At 39.6% G+C, this 11,579-nt stretch overlaps 2 protein-coding genes across 2 annotated transcripts; both read left to right on the top strand.

Annotated features, from left to right (window-relative positions):
* The first annotated feature begins 320 nt into the window (after window positions 1-320).
* Window positions 321-1,244, top strand: LOC138833185 (olfactory receptor 4F4-like). The gene has a single exon (XM_070031549.1). The coding sequence runs from the start codon at window positions 324-326 to the stop codon at window positions 1,242-1,244; it is 921 nt and encodes a 306-aa protein (XP_069887650.1). The 5' UTR covers window positions 321-323.
* Window positions 1,245-7,994: 6,750 nt separating this feature from the next.
* On the top strand, window positions 7,995-10,948 carry LOC138833184 (olfactory receptor 4F4-like). The gene is made up of 2 exons (XM_070031548.1): window positions 7,995-8,896; window positions 10,855-10,948. Exons 1-2 carry the CDS (start codon window positions 7,995-7,997, stop codon window positions 10,946-10,948), a joined length of 996 nt encoding a protein of 331 aa, XP_069887649.1.
* The last annotated feature ends 631 nt before the right edge of the window (window positions 10,949-11,579 follow it).

The raw sequence follows: 11,579 nt of genomic DNA, 5'->3' as shown, positions 1-11,579 counted from the left end.
AAAAATTACTGACTTGCCTTTCTATACTGAAATATTTCCCTTTCTTAGCCATGAGGAACAAAATCCAACCGCAAGAAACACTGGATTTGGGCTGTGGACAATACTCAAGTGGTAGAGCACCATTTTAGCAAGCACAAAGCTCTGAGTACAAACCAATTATTGAAAAAAAAGCCCACTTCTTTCAAATTCCAGGTTTACAGAAATGCTAGGGCTTCTGTTTGCTTTTGTTCCCACTCATTGGACCTAAACATTAAGGACTTGTTTCTGTTCCAGCCCTTCTAGTTCACCACGTTCTCTTCCCACCTCAGAACACAGTGTGAGAAATGGAAGAAGCAAACCAGTCGGTGGTGTCTGAGTTTATTTTTCAGGGACTCTTTGACTCCGAGGAGCTGCAGATCTTCCTCTTTGTGACATTTTCTACATTCTACCTGCTGACTGTGGTGGGAAATCTCTTTGTGGTGCTGCTGATCATCGCTGACCACCATCTCCACTCGCCCATGTACTTCCTGTTAGCTAACCTCTCCTTTGTTGACTTCTGCCTCTCCTCAGTAACCACGCCTAAGCTGACCACAGACCTCCTGCAGGAGAACAAGACCATTTCCTTCGGGGGCTGCATGAGCCAAATGCTGGGTGTGCATTTCTTTGGAGGGGCTGAGATGACGATTCTCGTGACCATGGGTTATGACCGTTATGTGGCCATCTGCAAGCCGCTCCACTACTCCAGCATCATGGACAGGCAAAGGTGCATCTGGTTGGTTTGGATAGCGTGGATGATTGGCTTTTTGCATTCTCTAATTCAAATCATTATGCTTTGGGGTCTGCCCTTCTGTGGACCCAGAGTAGTGGACAGCTTCTTCTGTGACATTCCCTTGGTTATGAAATTAGCCTGTACAGAAACGGACACTTTGAGAACAGTGATAAATGCTAATAGTGGCATTTATGCAACAACTTGCTTCATCCTCTTGATGATCTCCTACACTTACATAATATTAACTGTCCTCCTTCGTTCTAAAGACGGTGCATCAAAAGCCCTCTCCACCTGTTCCTCCCACCTGGCTGTGGTGATTCTGTTCTTCGGACCCTGCATCTTCATCTACCTATGGGCAGTGAACATCACCTGGGTGGACAAGTTTCTTGCTGTGTTTTATACAATCATCACACCCGTCCTCAATCCGGCCATCTACACACTGCGAAATAAAGAGATTAAGAATGCCATCAAGAGACTGTGGACCTGGCTCAAGTGACCCCGCACCTCCCTGTCAAAGGTCAGACTAACCTCAAATACTGTAATCAGAGAAAATGAGGGAGCCAAGAGTACTGATTAATCATCACATGAATCCAAGGCGCAATTGTCAGGTATCTTGTGTAATCAGAAAACCCACTAAGTGTGCCTGATTTACCTGTTCTTTTCCCCTGTAAATTGACCTTCAGATGTAAATCTTTCATCTCTGTAAGCTGTAAGTGATCACAGACTTATGATTTGTATGCCTCCATTATAAAAATACGTTCAACTGTCAAATACTTACAATCTTACACCTTACTGAAAAAAACTTTAAAAATACCCTTTTGAGTGTATCCAAACAGTATATGACAATAACAAAAACTGAAAGTAATTTCCAACAATTTATTAAAACCTTCCTGTGTTTCCAAAACTATCCAAAGCATTTTATTTAGATTATATATTGGTTACCAAGTCACTCTTAAATAACCAACTTTTTTCCCATTTCTTTTTTTTTTCTGTTACTGGGGGTCAAACTACCTTGGGCACTGACACTTAGTTTTTTTCTAATAGAAATGTGATCTATCACTTGAGCCACAGCTCTACTGGCTTTTTGCTCATTAAATGAATATGAGACTCACAGACCTCAGGTTGACTGCCTGGACTGGCTTTGGAACACAATCTTCAAATATCACCTTCCTGAAGAGCTAGGATTATAGACAAGAACCACTGGTACCCAGCCAATTCCCATTCTGTATAAGCTATATCCTAGGTCTAACTTAGCTAGAGAGGATACTTTTATATTGAGTGGTCTACATCTGTGTAGAAAACAAAACAAGTGAACCAATTATAATGTTTTACCCATGTCCTCTACAACATAATTGTTGTAATTTTCAAATTCTAGCACCAGTGCTTATTTTTTATTTTCTTTTGGATTTGTTTGGCAAGGGAGTATTTGGTTTGCTTTGGGGTGTTATTGAAACAAAGTCTCAAGGCCCAGGGCCTTGAGTGTGGGATGTTCTTGCTTCCAGGTTCTGGGATTCCAGGCTTGCACCACGATGCCTGGCTTCTTTGGTCTTTTACTGTTAGCCTTTCTGATTACGGAGACACAGGAACACTCTAGGAGGAAGGTGTTCTTGGCCTACTCCTGCTCCATCTTCCTATTCCCAGTACCCTCTAAGCTTTCTTCCTCACGTATCTCCCAAGGAACACCTTACACTTTTGTGCTAACTGTGGCTCCACCAAGTACCAGGACAAACACTGAAATCCACTTTGATTCCTGAGATGCATCAGATAAAAAATTTCTAACAGGAGAGACACATTTAAAGGGAGTAGCCTTAGCCTGGCATGGGTGGCTCACACCTGTCATCCTAGCAACTCAGGAGGCTGAGACCTGAGGATCCTGGTTCAAAGCCAGCCCAGGCAAGACAGTCTGTGAGATTCTCATCTCCAATGAACCACCAAAAAGCTGGAGGGGGAGCTGTGGCTCAAGTGGTAGATCACTGGCTTTGAGCAAAAAGTGCAGGGACAGCGTCCAGGCCCTGAGTTAAGGCCCTAGGACTAGAACAAAAAAAGAGTAGACTAAAAAATTAACTAGTGGGCTGGGATGTAGCTCAGTGTCAAAGCACTTGCCTAGCAAGTGCAGTGTCCCAGGTTCAATTCTCAGGACCAAGAAAGAAAAGACCAAAAAAAATACAGGTTAAAAAATTAACTATGCTGGGCTGGGAAGGTGGCTCAGTGGTGGAGCGCTTGCCTTGCATGCCTGAGGACCTCAGCACCACATAAGCAAAAAGAAAAAAGCCAGAAGTGGTGCTGTGGCTCAAGTGGTAGAGCGCTAGCCTTGAGCTGAAGATCTGAGGGACAGCACCCAGGCCCAGACCCCAGGCCCACAACCAACAAAAAAAAAATGAACTAGCCACACAAACAATAAGCTTTCCTTGGACATGAAGTGATCTTATCTCCTTATAATGATATACAAGTAAGTAAGGAATGGTAAGTGTGCGGAAGCCAATACTATAAAACTAGAAACAAAAACTAGATTGGTTTGAAACCATCGTGTACATTAGGAGGATGGGGATAACATTTATGCCTGGTGGTTCTTGTAGGTGATAGAGATGAAATTATAATAATATTTGAAAAGGAAATATTGGGCTTGAAACAAAGAATGTGAAATATGATACTTGGTAGAGACAAGGATGATACTCCCAGCTCCTCAATGTAGACAAACGCATGAAAACTTGAGGACAACCCTAGCAAAACGTGTGACCTTCATCTCAAAAATAAGTCGGATGTCCTGTAAGGAGTGGGTGCCTGTCATTTTGGCTCTTCAGGAGATAGTGCTTGGCCAATCATCGCCTGAGGCTGGGCCTGGGGTAAAACACGACACCTATGAAAAGAACTAAGGAAAAATAGGCTGAGGTTTGTCTCAAGTGATAGAGCACCTGCCCAACAAGTATGAGGCTCTGAGTTTGAACCCTGGTACACTCAATGAATATAACTAAATAAATTAATTATGTACAATATCAATATATAAGTCCAAATATTCATGTTTTTAAGCTGTTCTTGCGAGCTTTGGCAAATGTCCATTGATCATAAATTTTGTAATTAATTTCACAATGCTTCTCCTTTCTTATAATTTGCAATTCTAATATAGATAGATTAGTTAACCAAGAAGCAGTCGCTAAAGACTGTAATCTTAGCTAATTAGGAAGCTGAGATCTGAGGATGTCAGTTCAAAGCCACCCTAAGCAGGAAAGTTCATGAGGCTCTTATCTTCAATTAATTATCAAAAAGCCAGAAGTGGACCTGTGGGTCAAGTAATAGAGCACCAGCCATGAGCAAAAAATTCTCAGAGGCAGCACCCAGGCCCAAAGTTCAAGCCCAGGACTGCCACAGACACAGACACAGACACAGACACAGACACACACACACACACACACACACACACACACACACACACACACACACACACACACAGAAGTAGGTGACTTTAATACCATACTCTCACCAATAAACTGGTTATACCAACAAAATATCAACAAGGGAAATTCTAAACTTCAGAATTAAAGGACACAAAATCAAACGAACTAACAAGTCTACAGAACGTTCTAACCAACAGTCAAAAGAATACATATTGTTCGTAGAAGCCTGAAAACCTTTCTCTAATGTAGTGTACATCTTAGGATATAAAGCAAGCCTTCACAAACACATATACACATCGGTGTACGACAGACAGCGATGCGTCCTATAAAGTGTGGCTGAGATTGGCCAATCTATAGAATCTGCCTGGGTGCCCACTAACTTAGAAGCAGCTACAGAAAATACATAGTGAAGTATTACTCCAGCATAAAGAAGAATGAAACTATGCTATCTGCAGGAAAGTTAATGGAAGAACAGAAGATCATGTTGAGCAAAATAAGTCAGTCCCATAAAGACAAACGACACATTTTCACTCAGATGTGGAAGTAGAGCTCAAATAATACAGTAATGATCACTATTAAACACGGTTATAGAAGAGGGACTGACTGGCAGGAGCCAGCAGAATGGGTGAAGGAGAAAGCAGGGAGATGGAGGTGAATATAATTTAAAACAGCATAAAGAAGCCCACTAGAAACAAAGAAAGACAGGGGAACATGATTATGTTAGATGTGCTTGTGACAGTGTCACAGTGGAAACCATGGTACCATCAGTTGACAGGCCTGAAAGGGAAAAACAGCCTTAAAAACAAAGTTTCCAACTTGCCTAAGAAAGTTGTACCACAGACATTAGTAATGATTTTATTCCAGTCTCGTGTTGCAAACTTCACAGAGTCTACCATTTGTAACAGAAAAAAGCATTCTGGTTTACACAACATTGTGTGCATCTTCTGCACCTTTTCCTGACTGCATTTCAGCTCATTATCTGACCACTGTGCCAGGGCTACAGTTTCCCCATGTCTGTGCCAATAATTGCTATTCTTGTGTCTTGCTATTCTTGTCTTCCATAGTCTCTTGAACTTCACTAGGCTAACTTGAACACAGTGCTGAAAAGCGTGCAGTATTACAGGAAGCCTTCAGTGCAGAGGGTCTTATTATTCATTTGTGTGTGTGTGTGTGTGTGTGTGTGTGTGTGTGTGTGTGTGTGTGTGTGTATGCTACTTCTTCAGCAGGTTTAACCATGGTATTCCACACATGCACACACAACCTTTCAATCATATTTTTCATTTTCCCATCACCTCTCCTCCTATTCAATAGTTTTCATGGAGTTTCATCCCGCTAACTTGATTTACAGATGTGATGTATTTCAGAGAATGTTTTAAAATTTTTAATTTTAGTGTCAGGGTACCGTACAGAGTGGTTACAGTCACATACATAAGGTAGTGAGCACATTACTTGTCGACCTTGTTACCCCCTCCCTCATTTTTCTCCCTCTTTCCCTCCCTGCTTTCCCCCAAAGTTGCACAGCTGATTTCCAGCACACTGTCTTGTGTGTGTTGCTGTTGCATCAGACAACATTTTAAGCTAAGGTTCCCCAAGGAATATGGAAGCAATTCTTTCCAAACTTGCCCATGTTACATACATATCTGGAAAGTTTCCAGCCCAGTCTCTGCTTTCTCTCAGTATATATGCCATGGTGAATCCATTGTTGCATACAGATTAATTTGTATTTTACTTCAGATTTGAGGCAGAATTTAAAGTAAGATTTATCTTCAAGGAAAGTCAGTTTCAAACTGCATTCTGCATTGTGTAAGTACAACACAAACTTTTCTTACATCCACTTTTTATTAGGTTTTTAATTGTTTTTTGTTTTCTTGCCAATTCTGGGGCTTCATATCAGGGCCTGAGGGTTGACTTTTAGCATTTTTGCGCAAGGCTGGCACTCTACAGTTGAGCCACCGCTCCACTTTCAGCATTTTGGAGGCTAACTGAAGATGAGTCTTACAGAGTTTCCTGCCTGGGCTGGTTTCAAATGGCAATCTCAGATCTCTGCATCCTGAGTAGCTAGGATTATACGGGTGGGCCACTGATACCCAGCAAATTTTAGTTTCTTTTTACAAATTATTTTTAGCTCTATATCTGTCTAACAGTTTTGAATATATTGTTTATATGTAAACTTATACACACTTACCAAATTTGGCAGGATTTTTACAAACTAAACCCCTAGATTCTGAACCCCATGTAGCAGCTGTACACTCACACCAGCCAAAGTCCCACAACATCTTAAGTTTCATCTCAGATGAGGTAAGCATGGTTTTCATCAGACATTAACCTACCCTAATATTTCCTATTTCGTTATAGGGTGACCTACCATTTTGTCCATGTGAGAAAATGCATAAAAACTCAGTCGTTAAATTTACACTCCAATTTGAAAACAAATAATGAAATTAAACTTATGTCAGTAAAAACTATTTTTCCTTTCATTAGCCATTTAGATTTATTTACTTTTATATTTCTTCTTCATCCAGGTAAAAGGTTGTATTTCACAAACATTCGTTGTACTAATCTTCTCAAAATAGAGACCCTGATTAGATTAGTTCCAGCCTAGAAGTTATATTGAAGTCCTGGGAGTCAGGCCACTTCTATTATATTTAAGTGTGTCACTTCTTAACTGGATGACTTGGAAAAATGGAAGTTTCACATTTACAAATGGTTAAAAAATGCTGTGGTTACTAACGTATAATATTTTTAAGTTGTTAACATAGAATTGCTATATAATGTCTGCTAATAGTTCAATTTTATATCTCTCAGTTTCTTATACAAAATTTGGTATAGACAAAATAGATGAACTTAAGATGAAGAAAGAAAGGAAAAAGAAGAAATGAGTAACAAGGAAGAGTAAAAGGAGGGGCATAAATGAAGGGAAAACAGAGGCAAAGAAATAAGGAATTAGGAACAATAGAAATCTTTTGATTAAAATGTATTTCTGTGAGACTAATGTAAATAATATATATTCGAAGAGATAAATGAGCATACAATTTATGTTATCTCTATAACTGAAAATAATAAAGGTGGTGACATACCTTCATCATCTTACCTAGTCTGTAAGATTAGCCTACACATAGGAGTCTTACCAATTAAAAATAAGGGTGAGTCAATATATAAAAACAAATAGTATTGCTCAGGCCAACGAATGAATTATTGACAGAAAAACATTTACATGGGAAAATACCTAAAGTAAGTAAATACTATATTTGTTGCTAAAAATGTGTATGTAACATAAGCATTCCATCTCCTATCATTTTACACTTTACAGCTTGTAATACAGCTTCAATTCAGTCTGTTCTTAGTAATAGATTTATTTCCCAGATTGTGTGACATGATTTCCTGGTTTTCACAGTGGTAAAAATAAAAAGGTTCCATATTTTGCCGATGTTCGCTAAAACAGTTCTTTTATTCCCTGTGGAAAATTTAGAATCAAGGCTTAGGAAAAATGTGCATAAAGAATATTTACTGCAGTCATTTTTCATAAAAATATTCAGTGTGCACCCATATAAACCTCACCGAGAGATAACATTTCTGACAAGCCCTCTGCACTGAGCTATTACCCTGGCTGCATGAGAAATAAATCCAAACTCAAAAACAGCTAATTTGGGCTCTTGATCTGATACAAGGAAATGAGCAAAAACCAATTATTGAAAAAAAAGCCCACTTCTTTCAAATTCCAGGTTTACAGAAATGCTAGGGCTTCTGTTTGCTTTTGTTCCCACTCGTTGGACCCTAAACATTAAGGACTTGTTTCTGTTCCAGCCCTTCTAGTTCACCACGTTCTCTTCCCACCTCAGAACACAGTGTGAGAAATGGAAGAAGCAAACCAGTCGGTGGTGTCTGAGTTTATTTTTCAGGGACTCTTTGACTCCGAGGAGCTGCAGATCTTCCTCTTTGTGACATTTTCTACATTCTACCTGCTGACTGTGGTGGGAAATCTCTTTGTGGTGCTGCTGATCATCGCTGACCACCATCTCCACTCGCCCATGTACTTCCTGTTAGCTAACCTCTCCTTTGTTGACTTCTGCCTCTCCTCAGTAACCACGCCTAAGCTGACCACAGACCTCCTGCAGGAGAACAAGACCATTTCCTTCGGGGGCTGCATGAGCCAGATCCTGGGTGTGCATTTCTTTGGAGGGGCTGAGATGACGATTCTTGTGACCATGGGTTATGACCGTTATGTGGCTATCTGCAAGCCGCTCCACTACTCCAGCATCATGGACAGGCAAAGGTGCATCTGGTTGGTTTGGATAGCGTGGATGATTGGCTTTTTGCATTCTCTAATTCAAACGGTCACGATATTGGGTATGCCCTTCTGTGGACCCAGAGTAGTGGACAGCTTCTTCTGTGACATGCCCTTGGTTATGAAATTAGCCTGTACAGAAACGGACACGTTGGGAAGAGTGATAAATGCTAATAGTGGCATTTATGCAACAACTTGCTTCATTCTCTTGATGATCTCCTACACTTACATAATATTAACTGTCCTCCATCGTTCTAAAGACGTTGCATCAAAAGCCCTCTCCACCTGTTCCTCCCACCTGGCTGTGGTGGTTCTGTTCTTTGGACCCTGCATGATCATCTTTTTGGGGTCTGTCAACACCACCTGGATGGACAAGTTTCTTTCTGTGCTTTATACACTCATCACACCGGTCCTCAATCCGGCCATCTACACACTGCGAAATAAAGAGATTAAGAATGCCATCAAGAGACTGTGGCCTCACTATCAAACATGAGACGCTAATTTTAAATCCCTGAATTTCAAAGACAACAAGAATATCAAAAAGAAACTGTCAGATCATTATGTGAGTCCAAGGTATATCTCACGTAATCAGAAAATTCATTTTCTGTGATCAGTTAAGCTACATTTTCACCTGTAAATTGAACCTTCTACAGCACTCATCCATGCTTTCCATTATGAAGATACATTCAATTGTTGCATACTAAGAATATTACTCCTGAGTGAAAATAATAGCTTTTAAAATAGCCTCTTGCGTGTGTCCAAAGATTATAGGGTAACAACTATGAAAACTAAAATAACATTTTCCACCATTTATTAAAACCAACTTACGGGTCTAACACTGTGCAAGACATTATCACATATTAGTTACAAAATCATTCTGATTTAGTTATTATTCCTATTTCTATATAAGCTATATCCTATGTCTAACTTATCTAGAGATAATACTAAGATATTAAGTGGTACATCCATGTAGAAAACAAAGTAAGTGCATCAAACCACAATATTTTTACCCTTGTCCTCTACAACATAATTGCTGTAATTGCTTAAATCTTATTCATATAAATGCAGAGTACCTGTGTATGTTTTTTCCTTAAAAGGAAAGGACTCGTGAATAATTTGAAACACTTCCCTTGTTAATAAATTCTTTTATGTTTTTGTTTTGTGTCAAAGTTTTTGTTGTTGTTGTTGTTGGTCATGGGGCCTGAACTTGGCCTGGGTGCTGTCCCTCAGCTCTTCAGCTCAAGGTGAGCGCTCTACCACTTGAGCCACAGTGCCACTTCTGGCTTTTTCTGCTTATGCGGTGCTGAGGAATCGAACCCAGGGCCTCATGCATGCAAGGCAGGCAGTCTACCACTGAGCCACCTTCCCAGCCCTATGATGGGTTTTCTATTACCAGAAAAAAAATAACAGACAGCCCTGAGTGTGGGAAAGGAGAAGGGTGTGTTCATTGTTTCAAAGCAGAAGACATGCAGACAGATAGACGAGAAGAGAGCCGGGGAGGAACTGTGGGTGACAGCGCACTGCAGTGGCCATTCCTCGCCTACAGAGCTCAGACGCCACAGCGATGGCTAGAGGCCTGTCATTCTGCTCTCTGAGGAAGCCTCCACCTCAAAACCCATTCCCAGCACACACAAACACACGCTTACACACAGATACACAACACACTGAGCATACACACAAATATATGCTAATATATGATGTATTAAAATGCTTCAAAAAGGAAAATACCTGGTGTTTTAACAGCATTATGCGTACCCAGGGCAAGACCAGTTATGCTAACATTCAGTCTTTTAAAATATAGTCGTTTTTGTTTTGTTTTGTTTTTTGTCGGTTGTGGGGCCTGAACTCTGGGCCTGGATGCTGTCTCTCAGCTCTTTAGTTGAAGGTGAGCGCTCTACTACTTGAGCCATAGCACCACTTCCGGCTTTTCCTTCTTCTGTGTGACTGAGGAATCAAACCCAGGGCTTCATGCATGCAAGGTAAGCACTCTACCACTGAGCCCATATTGCATGTATTTGACGAGTTCTGCCATTTTCTGGGTATAAGTATAGGACATCTTTACAATATCTAGTTTATTTTCCATGTACTTGGATTTCGCAGTCTTTTTCTCCAATGCCAATAAAATGCAGGGCTCATGATACCAAAATGATTTGCTGAAGAAAATCATATAAACATAGTTGTGTTATCCACAAACCAGATTATTGTGGAAGCATCATGCATGTCTGTGCACAGATTTGCTTGAAGGCCTACAATGACATTTTAGGATATATTTGGGATGAATTGTTTTACTTTGCTCAGTAAGATAACTCTTCATTGTTAAAAGTTATTTCATAAGTGATGTAAAAAGCCTGCCTCACCAGGCTATGGAAACAATACAACAGCTGAGCATCTTGACCAAGTTCTTGCTACAACACAATAATTATTTCAAGAAAGGAATTTTATTTCATTCACCATCAATTCAATGTATATCACTTTCTAAAAAATTATGTTTCAAAAAGAATCACAATAGAACCTTTAAAATGATTTTGAGCTGAATACTAAAAAAAGTTTAAGTGTAGAAAATATGGAGTGTAGCCTTTGTCATGGTCCTAACAGGATTGGTAGATATTTAGAGATAAGTTTTATGGTAATGAATAAAGTACCTACATCAAAAAAAGCTATGTGTAGAAGGAAATCAGATTAAACTGAAGTTTTAATTGAAATTCAAAACAAATCAACAAAAATCCAAACATTGTTTCCAAATACTAACAAAACTTATGATACAACAAGATTTATTAAGAATGAAATGAAAAAGTACATAAATAAAGCTAAGGAGGAAAAATTATGACTAAAAAGACACCTGCCACATCAATAATATACTATTTAAAATCTAGTCAGTAAAGCAAGATCATGTTGGTTAGAGTATGTTGTTTTTAACATCAATAATGCTGATTTTCTTAACATTTTATTGCCATTAGTCGTACAAGGAGGTGTCTATTTCCATACATGTACACGAGGTACACCGGTCAGTTTAACCTTCTGTAATTCTACTTGGTCCCCGATGCCCCTTCTCAAAAAAAATTCAGTACATTTCTTTATTCTATTTTCAACAAGTGTTTAAAGTACTTCCATTGTATTCTCCGAACAGAAACTTGTAAACCGTGTTCCTCTCTTT

This window comes from Dipodomys merriami, unplaced genomic scaffold (assembly GCF_024711535.1).
Source record: "Dipodomys merriami isolate MVZ:Mamm:240054 unplaced genomic scaffold, mDipMer1.0.p SCAF_201, whole genome shotgun sequence".
In the NCBI taxonomy this organism is placed as follows: Eukaryota; Metazoa; Chordata; class Mammalia; order Rodentia; family Heteromyidae; genus Dipodomys; species Dipodomys merriami.
Note: the sequence above shows the minus strand (reverse complement) of the source record. Positions and strands in the feature narration are given on the sequence as shown.

Coding starts and splice junctions, on each gene's coding strand:
- LOC138833185 (XM_070031549.1), top strand. CDS start 324: ATGGAAGAAGCAAACCAGTCGGTGGTGTCTGAGTTTATTTTTCAGGGA.
- LOC138833184 (XM_070031548.1), top strand. CDS start 7,995: ATGGAAGAAGCAAACCAGTCGGTGGTGTCTGAGTTTATTTTTCAGGGA. Junction 8,897..10,854: donor AAGAATGCCATCAAGAGACT/GTGGCCTCACTA, acceptor AATTATTTCAAG/AAAGGAATTTTATTTCATTC.